Here is an 18,604-nt window from a genome sequence, read left to right as displayed (position 1 = left end):
TTATAATTATATATTTTTACTGGCTTCGGTAGGTCTGAACTTATTAGTGAGGTAATTTTTAAAATTTCGTAGTTGTCTTTAGATTTCCTCTCCTCTGAGTTATAAGATGTCGATTCTGGGAAACCAGTAAAAATTACATTTTTTTCGCGGCTCTTTCTGTCCCGTAGTTCCTTGATTAAGTTTTAATTTATATGAAGTTGATTTTTAGACGTAAAACCCGATGGGTTGGCTGACTGATTTATTGATTGAAAATTTAATTCCAGTGATTTTATTTTACTCTCACCCTGGTTTATCTGGGATTCTAATTGAGAAATAGTACTCTTCAATATGTTTTGTTCAGTAATTATCATACATGCTGATGACTTAATTTCATTGATTTGATTCGTATTTTGTTGAATTAAATTCAAAGATTGTTCGTTGCACGATTTAATTTCGGCGTGAGATTAAATCGACGTGTAAAAAGACGTGTTTTTACCTCGGAAATGTTTTCATGAATTTTGTTTACTATTTGTTCATTTGAGCATACATAATATTATTTTTCAAGTAATGTACTAATACGGCTCAACTCCGACCGAATATTCTTCATATCATCACTAAATCTGCAATCTGGTTCTAGCGGTTGTTTCCGTTTTCTGTAAGTAATTTGAGTATCAGTTGGCGTAGAACTCGTAGAAAACGAACTTAGCTTCGATAGATCGGGATGCGATCCACCGGCAGTACCCACTGCATGTTGGCGATCTGCGTACACTCATATTTACTCCGCAATGGATAATTTGTGCAGGAATATGAGTCGTCATTTGTTTGACCTAAATCTAACATTTTAATTATTTTATCAGATTGATGTCAGAATCAGGGCAAAGGCGAACGCTACACGTCAACAAATATTATGATAATTATCTTGATATTTACTGATGTATCTTGGGAGGGATCACAGCACACCCTACACCATCAATACGTATAGCGTCAGTACTGAAGCATTCTTTGTACGAGCCAGACGTGATGACGGCAAGATAAATATAGCGATCTAGGTACTGGGATCAGATCATAAGGATTTCCAGAAATCCAGCGATATATTGTGATCCGTCAATAGGTACACTACCCTACACGTCAATAAATATCGTAATCCGATAGTAAATATTGATGGATCACAATATGGATCTTACGTGTAGCGTTCGCCAAAGAGTTGCCCTGATTCAAGAGGTAGGTTGTTATTTGTAGGATGCATACTACTTAAGAATTATCACCGTCACTGTTTGACGAAAGGTTCGTCCAAATATCTATCTTTTTAGGGTTCCGTATTTTTAGTTTCACAACGTTTTCTATAAGTTTCAATTGAATGACGGTCGACTTCTTCAACTTCCATAAAACTCAGGAGATTTTTTGTTAGCCCTAATTTCATATCCCCATGTCAATGTCATGCAAGTGCATATAAATGGAACAGATCAACATACGACTTATGATTTGGTATATAAAATGGAGTCAAGAAGTGTTTGAGCATTTCAAAATTTGAACCGTTACTGAGTCGAGTTCGTCTAGTCTAGGCGGATTTAGCAATGTATGGAACATTACCTAACTATAATATGTTTGTGTACGGAGCCAACAAATACTGCAGTGTTTACGAAAAATTAATCTACGTTACTTAATATACAGTTTCGTTTTGTCGGATCAAATAAAGCTTTAATTTTGATAATATATATGGATCTGATCAACATACGACTTTGGATTTGGTATATAAAACGGAGCCAACAAGTGTTTATGGGTTTCTGAATTTCGGCCGTTACGGAGTCGATTCAGTTCAAGATCTTAGCAATAAAAATGTTGAGTATATCAATTTCTCCATGAATACGATTGGCAACATCGCCCAAAACTTTGCGCCGTTGCCACTCCGGGCAAGATCTATGCAACCGGAGTCGAGTAATAAGGGGGAAAAGGTGGAGTCAGGAATGCACGGCAGTCGGGCTGGATCAACTTAGTGCCCAGGTTGGTATTTATATATATATATATATGCCATGTTGGTATTTTATGTTATGCCCAAGTTGGTATTTATATATATATATATATATATATATATATATAAATACCAACTTGGGCACTAAGTTGATCCAGCCCGACTGCCGTGCATTCCTGACTCCACCTTTTCCCCGATATTACTCGACTCCGGTTGCATAGATCTTGCCCGGAGTGGCAACGGCGCAAATATTTGAGCGACGTTGCCAAACGTATTCATGGAAAAATTGATATACTCAACATTTTTATTGCTAAGATCTCGAACTGAATCGACTCCGTAACGGCTAAAATTCAGAAACCCATAAACACTTGTTGGCTCCGTTTTATATACCAAATCCAAAGTCGTATGTTGATCATTATTATTTATATTATCAAAATTACAGCTTTATTTGATCCGACAAAACGAAACTGTATATTAAGTAACGTAGATTAATTTTTCGTAAACACTACAGTATTTGTTGGCTCCGTACACAAACATATTATAGTTAGGTAATGTTCCATACATTGCTAAATCCGCCTAGACTAGACAAACTCGACTCCGTAACGGTTCAAATTTTGAAATGCTCAAACCACATCTTGACTCCGTTTTATATACCAAATCATAAGTCGTATGTTGATCTGTTCCATTTATATGCACTTGCATGACATTGACATGGGGATATGAAATTAGGGCTAGCAAAAAATCTCCTGAGTTTTATGGAAGTTGAAGAAGTCGACCGTCATTCAATTGAAACTTATAGAAAACGTTGTGAAACTAAAAATTCGGAACACTAAAAAGATAGATATTTGGACGAACCTTTCGTCATACAGTGACGGTGATAATTCTCAAGTAGTATGCATCCTACAAATAACAACCTACCTCTTGAATCGTCAGTAAATATCAAGATAATTATCATAATATTTATTGACGTATCCTATGCTCTGATTCTGATATCAATCTGATAAAATAATTAAAATGTTAGATTTAGGTCAAACAAATGACGACTCATATTCCTGCACAAATTATCCATTACGGAGTAAATATGAGTGTACGCAGATCGCCAACACGTTTAACCAGCAGTGGTGCAGTGGGTACTGCCGGTGGATCGCATCCCGATCTATCGAAGCTAAGTTCGTTTTCTATGAGTTCTACGCCAACGGAAACAACCGCTAGAACCAGATTGCAGATTTAGTGATGATATGAAGGATATTCGGTCGGAGTTGAGCCGTATTAGTACATTACTTGAAAAATATGTATGCTCAAATGAATAAAAAGTAAACAAAATTCATGAAAACATTTCTGAGGTAAAAACACAAATTACCGAAATTAAATCGTCCAATGAACAATCCTTGAATTTAATTCACCAAAATACGAATCAAATCAATGAAATTAAGTCATCAGCATGTATGATAATTACCTACTGAACAAAACATATTGAAGAGTACTATTTCTCAATTAGAATCCCAGATAAACTAGGGTGAGAGTAAAATAAAATCACTGGAATTAAATCTTTAATCAATAAATCAGTCAGCCAATCCATCGGGTTTTACGTCTAAAAATCAACTTCATATAATTTAAAACTTAATCAAGGAACTACGGGACAGAAAGAGCCGCGAAAAAAATGTAAGTTTTACTCGTTTCCCAGAATCGACGTCTTATAACTCAAAGGAGAGGAAATCTAAAGACAACTACGAAATTTTAAGAAATTATCTCACTAATAAGTTCAGACCTACCGAAGCCAGTAAAAAAAATATATAATTATAAATAACCTTAATTCAAACTGTAGTACAGGTCTTGATGGTATTACTACAAAAACAATTAAATGCATCAAAGAACAAGTAGATAACTGCGTTAAAAACAACCGACTTCAAACTTGCACTTGCAACATTTACAAATACAGACAAAAATGCCCATAAAATGAAAACTACTGGGCCTATCCGAATAAAATTTTTATGGGACCAATTCGACACCATCCCGCATCGAACAAAAAAGAATCACGTAAATCGGTTCAGAAACCTCGGAGTAATCGGTGTACATACATAAAAAAAACATACCGGCCGAATTGATAACCTCCCCCTTTTTTTTGAAGTCGGTTAAAAATTAAATCATACCTTAAGCGACTGTTTTAACCAAGCCATAAGTCAAAGACGTTTTCCGGACTCGTTAAAAATAGCGAAGGTAACTCCTATCTATAAGAGTGGCTCAAAATTTGAACCTGGTAACTATAGGCCAATTTCGGTTTTGCCAGTATTGTCAAAAATATTGGAGAAGATTTTACACACGAGATTAGAAAAATATTTAGACTCATTTAATTTTATTTCAGTGCGTCAATACGGATTTAAGCCAAAAAGTAACACTCTGTCAGCGACTATGGACCTAACTATTAAAATAAAACAGAACATTGACGCAAACAATATAGTTTTGGGAGTGTTTATTGACCTACAAAAGGCCTTTGATACCGTTTCTCACGAACTTTTAATAAAGAAATTAGCATCCATTAACATTAATGGTAAAGCACTAGATATGCTGAAATCATATTTAAAAATCGATCATGAATAGTTAAAATAGATAACCATGATAGCATTCCCTTACCAAATACATGTGGCATACCACAAGGTTCGATTCTAGGCCCATTGCTTTTTTTAATTTATATTAATAATTTCCAAGATTTAAAGCTAAATGGTCACCTAACACTTTGTGCGGATGACACCTGTCTGTTTTATTTTGGTCCCACTATACATGATAGCGCAAGCACAAAATGATTTAAATAAATTAAATAAATAAATGCAATCTACTAAAAATAAATATATCTAAATTCAAAGCTCATAACAAAATTATTCCACCACACGCTCCACTTAAAATTAACGGTGTTGTATTAGAACATAAAACCCACGAGAAATGCCTAGGTTTGCGAATCGACAGCTCTCTGAAATGAAATTATCACATCGACCACCTAAAAAATAAATTATCAGCACTTCCTAGATCTCTGCATAATATTACTTCTTGCATTCCTCATAAATTACGCCACACCATCTACAACACGTTAGTAAAGCCGCACCTAATGTATTTAATAGAAGTATCGGGGAGTGCTTACAAAAATAAATTAGCGCCACCCCAAATTTTACAAAATAAAATCATTAAAAATATCTTTAACTATCCTTTTTTAACTTCTACAAATAAAATCTAGGACGACACTAAAATAATGAATTTAAAACAATTATAGTTTTATAATACGTGTATGTTCATCCGCAAAGCGCTACATAAAAACATAAATACAAAATACAAATATTATATTTTCAACATCAAATCGCCACTATCCTAATAGACGAGCTAGCTATCTTGCCCTCCCGAAGATCCGAACAAATTATGGAAGGCGAACGGCAACATACGTTTCTATAACGGGAATAAATGTCTTTAAATTTTCAAATGGCTAAGGCCGCAAGCGACCAATGGCTGAGCTCGGTGGGCTCTGATTGGCTCATTTGAATCGGATCAACAAGAGCTAAAACGCAAAAAAGGTGGATTTGTATAAAAAGCACGTAATTATTATTATTACTGATCGTGACACTTGTGGCTCCGTTCGGATCCACATACGGACGGTGGTGTGGCAATGGATCCACAAATACCAACCGGATCAACAAGTGAAAACGGATCAAATAATTACTAACTATATGGCACGTTTGATCAACATAGTGCCCATGGAGATATCTATATATATATTTATATATATATATATATATATATATATATATTTGTGTTCTTAAATTAAGTAATATATTGAGGTTATTTTTTTAACGGAGAAAGAAAAGCAAGGAAAATTTATTTTAAAATATTGATTACTAGAGGTCCGCCCCGGCTTCGCCCGTGGTACATATTTCGCAATAAAGGGTAGCCTATGTCCTTTCTCGGGTATCAAAATATCTACATACCAAATTTCATGCAAATTGGTTCAGTAGTTTAGGCGTGATTGAGTAACAGACAGACAGACAGACAGAGTTACTTTCGCATTTATAATATTAGTATGGATTATTAAACGTGTGCTGTTTTTGTTAAATAAAGTTACAGCTACTATATAATAATTGCACTTAAGTATTTATGCAGAATACATTTCAATTTTTAAATTTTCCTCCTTATAACTGAGAATTTTTTTTTTCAGAAAATCAGATATTGGAAAAAGTAATATATAAAATGCAATACGTCAGTCTTCCACTTTGCGAAGAATTTTATAACAGGGCTGGGGTATATTTTTTTTCTCATATTTTTTTATGCATTTTACCAAAATATCTTGACCGCCTCCTTGGTACAGTGGTTGACGCGTGAGCGTAGAACCGAGGGGTCCTGGGCTCGATTCCCGGTGGAGACGAAGAAAAAAAATGTCTCGGTCTGATAGGACACAGAAGGCTGATCACCTACTTGTCCCTAAAGAAAAATCGATCAGTGAAACAGATGTATGCATAATGCATCTGCCCCTTACCCCACTACGGGGACATGGGACTTCACTTTTACCAAAATATCTTATGTTGTAAAATAACTTGCCATAACTATAATGAATCATATTCACATTAGTATCTCATATTAACTTTTAATTATATTTTTCGCGAATCTCTATTTAGTTAAACATTCTAAGAATTCCTTTTATTGCTTATACAATTAATCTTCATAATTTTCTAAATCAGATCCGACTAAAATAACAACGACAGAAAGCAAAGAATATAACTTTAAATTACTTGATTTTTAATAATAATAATTTAATTATTAGACGTCTGGAGGAAAATTACCACAGTATCAATGTGGTTATGCCATTAATAATAAGAAAAACTGCGTTTGGGATAATGGCATGGTACTTGCTTCAAATTCTACTGGTTTTTGGAGTGTGGTGAGCTAGTCTATATATTTACGAGTATGTAAAATTATAAAATTAGGTAGTTATTTTGTTTATAATCCATACTAATATTATAAATGCGAAAGTAACTCTGTCTGTCTGTCTGTTACTCAATCACGCCTAAACTACTGAACCAATTTCCATGAAATTTGGTATGGAGATATTTTGATACCCGAGAAAGGACATAGGCTACTTTTTATCCCGGGAAAATGACGCAATCCCGGAAATCCCACGGGAACGAACTATGCGGGTTTTTCTTTGACTGCGCGGGCAAAGCCGCGGGCGGAAACCTAGTATAAACTAAAGAAAGATTAGACTGACGTATATTTTTTGTAGAGTTGTCTGCTCGGATTTGTTTTTTTTTTGAAATATGGAGAAAATAAAAAATAAATTCTAGAGCTTATTAGTTATAAAGGATAATTTTATTCTAGCACGTGAAGCCGCCATTTTTTAAGAGTTTATTTTAATTCAAATTGCAAAACAAATATTTACTGCTATATAATTAAAAATAATATAGATTTGTTAATTTTTCAGATCGGATTTGGAGTTCGAGGTCCAGGATGCGCAGCTCCAGCTAGATTTATCAATATCTACCCGTATTTATCGTGGATTCGAACTGCTACAGATTTAATTGATGCTACATACTTTTAAAGTTATTTTAATTACATTACGGGAAAGTAATCTTCGGCATATTACGATGTTCGATAATAGTGACATCACTTAAATCTCTTTTGGTACCTATAATAAATGCTCTTATGGATTTGGGTTCTTCTATACAATGCACTAGCTAATAAACGAATTAAAATAATTAATGTAAGTATTGCAATATAATAAATATTTTCAAACACTTCACAGTGGTTTTATTTTACAACCAAATGATTATCATTTAAAAAAGCTCAATTTTAAATGCCTTGGACACCTACAAAATGTAGGTTGATTGTAAGTTCTACACCTTATATTATGTCTTTATTATTGAAGTGAAACTTCTTTAGGCGAGTTGAGAGTAAAATTTCAAGAAGATACCAAAGTACCTTACTCCATGACGTGACGGTATTGCCACGACGCGACTTTGAAATTTTACTTTCAACACGCTTAAAGACACTTCAAAAAACCTACAAATACACCAACATAATTATTTGCTACGTTAACATTTATTAAATTACTTTAATGTTAAATGATCTAATTCTGAACCAATTGCATTATCCGAACCTAACGATTATGACTTAGTTTGAATCCCTTGGGCAATAAACTTTTATTAAAATAGGCCAGTTCAACCGTCTGTGACCTTATGACTTTACCTTTTAATGGTTCTAGATGCCCTTGTACGGCAATTTAGGGGTGATCTTTTAGCTTCTACTGTTTTACTATGTAAATACCTTTAAACGAATTAAACATTGTACTTTTATATGTTTGATTTTACGCGGGTATTACACTAGCTCTGCCTCGCGGTTTCACCCGAATTGTTCCACTCCTGTTGGTCTTAGCGTGATATTATATAGATAATATAGCCTTCCTCGATAAATGGGCAATCTAACACCGAAATAATTTTTCGGACCGATCTAAAATCGGACCAGTAGTTCCTGAGATTAGCGCGTTCATACAAAAAAAAAACAAAATCCTCAGCTTTATAAACAGCGTGGTCACGGGAACCGTGAATAATATAATGAATAAATCGCTTTTAAATCCGTTAAAGTCTTTAATTTCTAATCTTTTTCTAATCAATTCATGTTAAAAGTCTATGACGTGTAGTCTTCTGTTTCGTTCTCTTTTACGAAGGACATGAAACCTCTTTAGACATTCTTTATGTTATACAAAAATACAAAAATATTACCATTTCAATTCGCTTCGCTACAATCAGCGACATTACGATGTACCCCAGTATGTTTTGGAAAAAACAACGAGACGCATTCCCATAAAATAAATGCTATTTATAAATAGCCGTAGCCTATAAATAACAATTCCAACAACTTCATCTCATAGCCCTAATTTCGCTCGACAGGTTTCAAGCTACGGTTATTATATGTCAATCATCAGGCCACTTATTTATAAAATAATAAAAATAACGTATGCATCAACACCAAATCAACAGACGAATAAACTCGCTGTATTAATAATGCATTTGAAAATTTTATTTTGATCCTTGGAGGGTTGGTGTATCAAATGCGTTGGTATAACGCTGATGTTGGCTTTCGTAAGATGACAGCATCATAAAATTGATGGAATGTCGAAGAATGTGCCAGAGGCTCTTTTGTGTGTCTTGTGTTAATTAACAGGTATTCTCAATATATCATAATATGGAGTTGAGAGTTTGATTAAATTTATTAATTTTTTGTTCTTGTTAATGTTTTATATCATGGAAATAATATTATAATATAGGTGCTTGTGTGCTTTTATTTACCTGTATAGAAAATCATTCAGATTTTCAAATAAATTGATCCAAATGTTGCAATTCACAGTTATAAGGTGATCGTATTTATTTAAACTGACATTAGGTTTATCTCGAAAATACTGTGAGCTACTTATATTAAAATTTAAACTGATACAAAAACTAATACAAGGGAAAATAAAACGACACAGAGTATATAATATTAAATCATTTATTTATACTTTTGCAGTAGCAATAACATTGTACTAAACGCGAATACATAAAACACTTAAAAAGTTAATATGCAAAACAAGTTGTCTACAAGCACAACTTAATTCTCTCTATGACAATTAGATTTAACATCTATGTTTTTGCGTATAAATTAAGTTTGGTGATATTATCAATTACTCGTACATTCTTACTAAAATATTCAGTGCTATAGAACATTAATCAACAATATAATCACAATTTACTTCTTCTGAACGCAAAGGACTATATTTTTTACATAATATATAATAAGTTATTACTAACAAGAGCAGTCTCATATGTTAGGAATATGATTCGTTATTTACACTTGAAATTGTAATTTCTACATTATTTTTCATGTCAATACATATAAAAAATTTAAAACTTTACACAAAGTTAATAAAAACGATTTACAATCAATTAAAACAAACACTTTCTAGCGGACCGCAGTAAAAAGTCCTCATCATCGAACTGTGGTTCCTCTTCCTTATTTTCAATTTTCTGTCCAAAGAACTCCACGACAATCTTGGCTTTTCCAGTGAATTCAAACTTAAAGATAATATTGGTAGTCTCATAGTTCTCATACTTCGAATATCTGTCCTTTATGAAGAGTATTTTCGGCGGGACTGTGGTATTACGTCCCAAAATTGGTACAGTCTTTATGAGATGTTCCAAATCGTCCTGGTAGAAGCCTTTGTCGATCCAGAGTTTTGTTTTTGTCCGTTTGTCGCAGTGTACTGTTACCATTACACATGTCATGTTCGGATATAGCGTGTCGAAGAGAGATAGCTGAAAAATGAAATGAGTTAGTATTGGTCATTGGTAATAGTTAAAACTATATTGTTGGCTTCTACTTGATAAAGATACTTTTTAAATTTGATTTGTTCGTTCGTGATTTGGAATGTAGTAACAGTGTATGTGGTTTATTCATATACTTTGTTCATTTGCTTCCTAACTTAGATCATATACTTAGATGTGCATTTTCACACGACAAAAGATAGGTACCTACTACTCTAGCATATCTGTTATTCTAGTACTACTTTTAAATTGTAAATTTATTCAAAATACAGTTAGTAGTTTATATATACATATATAATATCTAAACATGCAAATTTTAAAATACATATAAATAGTAAATACCACATAAACTCCTGTTCCGATGTGTCCCGGGGCTTCAATTCTCCCAATTTCTCTGTACATAGGTTCACCATCAATATCTGAACATTTGCCCATTACTGTTTCTCTTACGTTAGAATAATCTGGAATTTTACATTACTATTTCATATTATTAACCGACTTCAAAAAAAAGGAGGAGGTTATCAATTCGGCCGGTATATTTTTTTTTTTTTTTTAATGTATGTACACCGATTACTCCGAGGTTTCTGAACCGATTTACGTAATTCTTTTTTTGTTCGATGCGGGATGGTGTCGAATTGGTCCCATAAAAATTTTATTCGGATAGGCCCAGTAGTTTTTATTTTATGAGCATTTTTGTCTGTAGGTATTTGTAAATTTTGCAAGTGCAAGTTTGAAGTCGGTTGTTTTTAACGCAGTTATCACTTGTTACCTAGTCGGTGACTCATAATATTGTAATTTAGGAATGAGAACTCATCGAAATTAACGTTATGTACTATAATATTACTCAGATTATTAATTTTACCAAGAAGCACAATTATGAAGGTAAAAAATAATTAATGTGCATTCAACTGTCTCTTTTTTGTGTTAAATATTTACAAAAATGTAATATTAGTAGGATATGAATTATTAGTTCTCTATCTTGTACATAAGAGTGGCTTTATTTTAATTTTAGCGTTCTCGAAGTAATAGCAATGAATAGCAAATATTTTCTGCAAATTCAGAAAATGTTTCCATTGATTTATTGGAACGAAGTTCCTTATCGCGCGTTGTGAAAGGGGGCTAGCCGGAAAAAATTCTTACGAAAAATTGTCACGACACTTTTTGCTAGAGTTGTGCGGCGTGCGGCATGCGCGTGGTTCTCTGTCTGTCTCTCTCTAACTTAACACTTCGTTCCATCCGGATGTCCCTTGACATCGCTCAAGTTTTTTTTTAACACCTATATATGTATACATAATTTGTTACCTAAACTGTAACTAACTATACTAACTTTTTCTCAACACCATCGTCATATCATCCAGTTTTTCCAGTACAAAATCATCTTGCCTGTCAATACTCTCACTGGGTATAAATGGATTCTTGTTTCTTCTATACAAATTGGTATCCAAACGATATGTTCTACGGTATGTGTTTGTATGTAAATTTCTTTGTATCCAAGTTGTGTATGGAGATAGTTTTATGAACCTAGATGGCAGGGAGCAGCCGGGACCTAGGATGCTAATTCCTAACTGTGAAATTAAATAAGTTAATAGAGCGATCGTGTTTTCATTTAGGGGCCCTACAAATGACAAACATCCATACTTAATATTATAAATGCGAAAGTAACTCTGTCTGTCTGTCTGTTACTCAATCACGCCTAAACTAGATAGATAGATAGATAGAAAACACTTTATTGCACACAAAAACAAAATTTACAGAAACGATATTATTATAAACTACTGAACCAATTTGCATTAAATTTGGTATGGAGATATTTTGATACCCGAGAAAGGACATATGTTACCTTTTATTGCGAAATATGTACCACGGGTGAAGCCGAAAGAAAGAAGCCGAAGAAGTGGAAATTAGGGGAAGATGTCTTTTAAGTAGGTAACTACATATAAAATATTCTGAAAGTTTATATGAACAAAAAGTTAACGACTTTTCGACATAATATCATACTGAACTAAGATGCAACGTGTTATAGATATTGTACATACTTTATAGCAAGGAATTTTCATCAGACCACGAAAGGAGGTAACGTTTATATAATTATAATTCTTGGCAATTGTATGTTCATATATGTATTTTTAAATAAAAAAAATGTGTGCTTGTACTAGTGTACACACGTAAGAAGTAAAACTTCTTTATGACCTTATTTTTTCAAAAAATAATTTACTATATGCAACTTTACAGAAATACGTCGAATCTCGCGTGGTAGGGATAAGTCATAAGAAAAAGATGGCGCGTAACGGAAAAATGTTACACTAATTTTTTTTCCAACCCCGGTAAAGAAGTTTCACTTCAAAAAATCGTTTAAACATAAAACTTTAATTTGATCACACAGTAAAAGTTCAGAAAAGCTTACCAAAATCCATTGATTCTTTATCTTGGAAACCAACGCCATTCCTGGATCGATCACACAACTCTGTTCTGTGTCTGCTTTTACACAAATAACATGTTTGGGCCAGAGACTTTGAAAGTTGATCTGAAAATATATTTTTCTTACCTACCTCATATACTAAACAAATGACTACTCTTATTATATTAAATACAAAGTCTGCTGTGTGTTGTCTCTACATATGCGACGGAGAACCGATTTTCATTTGGGTCTCACCCTTGGAAAGCGTGGTTTTCAAGGAAAGTTTTCGTTCATATGAAACCTCACCTCCTCATTCTGATAAAATTCTTCACAACTATTTTTTTCGACTTCTTGCACCTTGTTCTTTATCCGACGGAACCTCAGGTCAACTGTGAAATTAAATTGTTAAATATTACATATATTTATTGTGATGATTTTGAAATTTGGATTTTAGGAATACTTATTTACAACATAAATATGACGCGAAAACCTATTATCTACATATTAGAATTAATATATATATATATATATATATATATATATATATATATATATATATAAATACCAACTTGGGCACTAAGTTGATCCAGCCCGACTGCCGTGCATTCCTGACTCCACCTTTTCCCCCATATTACTCGACTCCGGTTGCATAGATCTTGCCCGGAGTGGCAACGGCGCCAATATTTGGGCGATGTTGCCAAACGTATTCATGGAGAAATTGATATACTCAACATTTTTATTGCTAAGATCTCGAACTGAATCGACTCCGTAACGGCCGAAATTCAGAAACCCATAAACACTTGTTGGCTCCGTTTTATATACCAAATCCAAAGTCGTATGTTGATCAGATTCATTTATATTATCAAAATTACAGCTTTATTTGATCCGACAAAACGAAACTGTATATTAAGTAACGTAGATTAATTTTTCGTAATCACTACAGTATTTGTTGGCTCCGTACACAAACATATTATAGTTAGGTATAATGTTCCATACATTGCTAAATCCGCCTAGACTAGACGAACTCGACTCAGTAACGGTTCAAATTTTGAAATGCTCAAACACTTCTTGACTCCGTTTTATATACCAAATCATAAGTCGTATGTTGATCTGTTCCATTTATATGCACTTGCATGATATTGACATGGGGATATGAAATTAGGGCTAACAAAAAATCTCCTGAGTTTTATGCAAGTTGAAGAAGTTGACCGTAATTCAATTGAAACTTATAGAAAATGTTGTGAAACTAAAAATACGGAACCCTAAAAAGATAGATATTTACGAACCTTTCGTCATACAGTGACGGTGATAATTCTCAAGTAGTATGCATCCTACAAATAACAACCTACCTCTTGAATCATCAGTAAATATCAAGATAATTATCATAATATTTATTGACATGTAGCGTTCGCCTTTGCCCTGATTCTGATATCAATCTGATAAAATAATTAAAATGTTAGATTTAGTTCAAACAAATGACGACTCATATTCCTGCACAAATTATCCATTGCGGAGTAAATATGAGTGTGTACGCAGATCGCCAACACGTTTAACCAGCAGTGGTGCAGTGGGTACTACCGGTGGATCGCATCCCGATCTATCGAAGCTAAGATCGTTTTCTACGAGTTCTACGCCAACTGATACTCAAATTACTTACAGAAAACGAAAACAACCGCTAGAACAAGATTGCAGATTTAGTGATGATATGAAGGATATTCGGTCGGAGTTGAGCCGTATTAGTACATTACTTGAAAAATATGTATGCTCAAATGAACAAAATAGTAAACAAAATTCATGAAAACATTTCTGAGGTAAAAACACAAATTACCGAAATTAAATCGTCCAACGAACAATCTTTGAATTTAATTCGCCAAAATACGAATCAAATCAATGAAATTAAGTCATGAGCATGTATGATAATTACTGAACAAAACATATTATTGAAGAGTACTATTTCTCAATTAGAATCCCAGATAAACCAGGGTGAGAGTAAAATAAAATTACTGAAATTAAATCTTCAATCAATAAATCAGTCAGTCATGAGCCAACTCATCGGGTTTTACGTCTAAAAATCAACTTCATATAAATAAAAACTTAATCAAGGAACTACGGGACAGAAAGAGCCGCGAAAAAAATGTAATTTTTGCTGGTTTCCCAGAATTGACATTTTATAACTCAGAGGAGAGGAAATCTAAAGACAACTACGAAATTTTTAAAATTACCTCACTAATAAGTTCAGACCTACCGAAGCCAGTAAAAATATATAATTATAAATAAGCTTAAAAACTTACTTCAAACTGTAGTACAGGTCTTGATGGTATTACTACAAAAGCAATTAAATGCATCAAAGAAAAATTAAATCATACAAGCCATAATTCAAAGACGTTTTCCGGACTCGTTAAAAATAGCGAAGGTAACTCCTATCTATAAGAGTGGCTCAAAATTTGAACCTGGTGACTATAGGCCAATTTCGGTTTTGCCAGTATTGTCAAAAATATTGGAAAAGATTTTACACACGAGATTAGAAAAATATTTAGACTCATTTAATTTTATTTCAGTGCGTCAATACGGATTTAAGCCAAAAAGTAACACTCTGTCAGCGACTATGGACCTAACTATTTAAATGAAACAGAACATTGACACAAACAATATAGTTTTGGGAGTGTTTATTGACCTACAAAAGGCCTTCGATACCGTTTCTCACGAACTTTTAATAAAGATATGCTGAAATCATAATATTTAAAAAATCGATAAAAATTTCACAAATAGTTAAAATAGATAACCACGATAGCATTCCCTTACCAATTACATGTGGCATACATGGTTCGATTCTAGGCCCATTGCTTTTTTTAATTTATATTAATAATTTACAAGATTTAAAGCTAAAGGGTCACCTAACACTCTATACATGACATGATAGCGCAAGCACAAAATGAATTAAATAAATGGTTTCAATGCAATCTCCTAAAAATAAATATATCTAAATTCAAAGCTCATAACAAAATTATTCCGCCATACGCTCCATTTAAAATTAACGGTGTTGTATTAGAACATAAAACCCACGAGAAATAACCTAGATTTGCGAATCGGCAGCTCTCTGAAATGGAATTATCACATCGACCATCTAAAAAATAAATTATCAGCACTTCTTAGATCTCTGCGTAATATTACTTCTTGCATACCCCATAAATTACGCCACACCATCTACAACACGTTAGCAAAGTCGCACCTAATGTATTTAATAGAAGTCTGGGGGAGTGCTTACAAAAATAAATTAGCGCCACTCCAAATTTTACAAAATAAAATCATTAAATCATCTTAAACTATCCTTTTTTAACTTCTACAAATAAAATCTACGACGACACTAAAATAATGAATTTAAAACAATTATACTTTTATAATACGTGTATGTTCATCCGCAAAGCGCTACATAAAAACATAAATACAAATATTATAATCTCAACATCAAATCGCCACTATCCTAATAGACGAGCTAGCTATCTTGCCCTCCCGAAGATCCGAACAAATTATGGAAGGCGAACGGCAACATACGTTTCTATAACGGAAATAAATGTCTTTAAACCTTCAAATGGCTAAGGCCGCAAGCGACCAATGGCTGAGCTCGGTGGGCTCTGATTGGCTCATTTGAATCGGATCAACAAGAGCTTAAACGCAAAAAAGGTGGATTTGTATAAAAAGCACGTAATTATTATTATTACTGATGGTTACACTTGTGGCTCCGTTCGGATCCACATACGGACGGTGGTGTGGCAATGGATCCACAAATACCAACCGGATCAACAAGTGAAAACGGATCAAATAATTACTAACTATATGGCACGTTTGATCAACATAGTGCCCGTGGAGATATCTATATATATATATATATATATATATATATATATATATATATTAGATTAGATAATATAAAAATGAATCCCAAAATGTGTTGGTAAGGGCATAACTTTAGAACAGGTGAACCGATTTCTTTAATTCTTTTTTTATTATATTCCTAGAAGTACGAGGATGGTTCTTATGTAAAGAAAACGAGAATAATATGTACCACGGGCGAAGCCGGGGCGGACCGCTAGTTATTCATAAAATTACTACCAGAAAACAATATGAATGATAAATAATGTAGGTACCTAGCTTATAGCGTAAGCGAAATCAACTATTAATGCTCTAAGACTATGACTGATACCTACATTAAACTTTATTAGGCAAATAGTTCTAAACCACTAAACTGAATCTGGAAAAAACAAACATAGTACTGTTTTTACTTTTTAATCAATAAAAACTAACTCGGCATAATCCGTAGTAGAGACATAAAGTCTAGACATAATACAATGCATAATACCTAACAATTAAAGCATCATATTTTATTCGTACAAAAAAGTAAATCAATATCATGTCGGAGCTTAGATCATTATGTGTCGGAGCACAGACTAATAATAATATACTAGGTCGGAGTCATTTAAACTATTGTGTAGGTACTATTAATTATTGTAAAATAGGTACATTATTTAGGTATGTTCTAACTTCTAATTTAGTGAGGAAGTTATTACCAAGTTATTACCTATAGGTATTGCTTATTTATTTAAACACTAGGTACATTATAGGTTTCTAAAAATTTTCTATGTAACCTAACATAAAAGATATAGATAATGTAAGTATGTACAGTATTATTGATAAACAGTTTATGTTTTACTTTAAGTTCATGACTAAAAATATAATTTGGATCAACCGCTATACAGTACCCACTTTACAATAAAGTAGGTTAGATGTGCTTACGTAAGTTTGTAATTGCATTATATACCTACCTACGTTCTCTTTACGTCCATAGTAAAATACCTAAACATTTGACATGTACTTTTTGTGTATATCCATCTCGCTTACTCATGCAGGGGATTATTGTACGAGGAATGCGCGCGTCGGATAGTCTCGCTACACTCGGCACTAAGGCGCAAATTATTCTTATTAAATTAAAAACATCAATCTTATCGCAATAGACATAAGGTCGAATTTTGAAATTTGATTAGTTCATAGCCTCCTTATTTGTTCAGAAACGGTGACACGAGACTATCCATAGTGACTACCTACTTTGTAAGAGTACATTCATAAATCTTATTTTTAATGAAGTTATAAGATTTGTTTTATAGAACATAGAAATATTTTTAATGAAATATGTTATGGGATATCATGACTCGTTCTTTTTAAGAAATTATTGGCGCTTTGGGTTATCCATTATATTATATTTAGCTCAAAAACTAAAAATGAAAAGTCCTTGAGAAATAGTCTCGTGAGAAGTGCGGTTACGTCACAGACGTGAATTTTTGTAGGTATGTAAATAATAAATATAATAATAAAATATCTTTATTTCACAACTTCAATACAAAATATAGACAAAAACGATGGTCCCGTACTAGACTATTGTCTGTATTACGGGTACCGATGACCTTCCAGTGTTACAGTTGAGAAATATTGACGTAATTTAACAGAGATCCAAAAAATAAAAATAAAATAAAAAACAATAAATATATATATATATATATATATATCTACATATAATGTTTGTGTCTGTGGGTGTGTTTGTGAGTGTATGTGTGTGTGAGTGTGGGTGTTGTGTATCATGTCTTTATGTGTGTGCATGATTGGAGGAGTGTGGGTTCATGTATTGGTAAAGAGTATGAATAGAATTAAACTCTCACGTTAACAGCGGGTTCTAGAAAATATAATAACATTTTCTGTGTTACAGTAATCCTTAGAGAGCAGCCACTTAGTTACAGTTTCCCTACATTTGTATCTAGATAAATTAATTATTCTCAACTCCCTATTTATCACATTATATAAGTGTGGTCCCAGATATAAAAATTGCCTACGGAAAAAGGTCGTATTGAAAGTATGATGTTTTACTACATCTCTAGTAGA

The 18,604-nt window shown here is 33.1% G+C and overlaps 1 protein-coding gene across 1 annotated transcript; it reads right to left on the bottom strand.

The window, feature by feature from the left end:
• Positions 1–9,900: 9,900 nt before the first annotated feature.
• On the bottom strand, positions 9,901–11,802 carry LOC123698725. The gene is made up of 3 exons (XM_045645476.1): positions 11,606–11,802; positions 10,621–10,739; positions 9,901–10,269 (listed from the first exon to the last, which is right to left on the bottom strand). The coding sequence occupies exons 1-3, from the start codon at positions 11,625–11,627 to the stop codon at positions 9,901–9,903; spliced, it is 510 nt and encodes a 169-aa protein (XP_045501432.1). The 5' UTR covers positions 11,628–11,802.
• Positions 11,803–18,604: the final 6,802 nt, after the last annotated feature.

Source organism: Colias croceus, chromosome 16 (assembly GCF_905220415.1).
Source record: "Colias croceus chromosome 16, ilColCroc2.1".
Lineage (NCBI taxonomy): Eukaryota > Metazoa > Arthropoda > Insecta > Lepidoptera > Pieridae > Colias > Colias croceus.
The sequence above is the reverse complement of the archived record's forward strand: the minus strand, read 5'-3'. Positions and strand labels throughout refer to the sequence as shown.

Coding starts and splice junctions, on each gene's coding strand:
- LOC123698725 (XM_045645476.1), bottom strand. CDS start 11,627: ATGACGATGGTGTTGAGAAAAA. Junction 10,740..11,605: donor GACGATGGTGTTGAGAAAAA/GTTAGTATAGTT, acceptor GTAAAATTCCAG/ATTATTCTAACGTAAGAGAA. Junction 10,270..10,620: donor TCGGAACAGGAGTTTATGTG/GTATTTACTATT, acceptor TTCATTTTTCAG/CTATCTCTCTTCGACACGCT.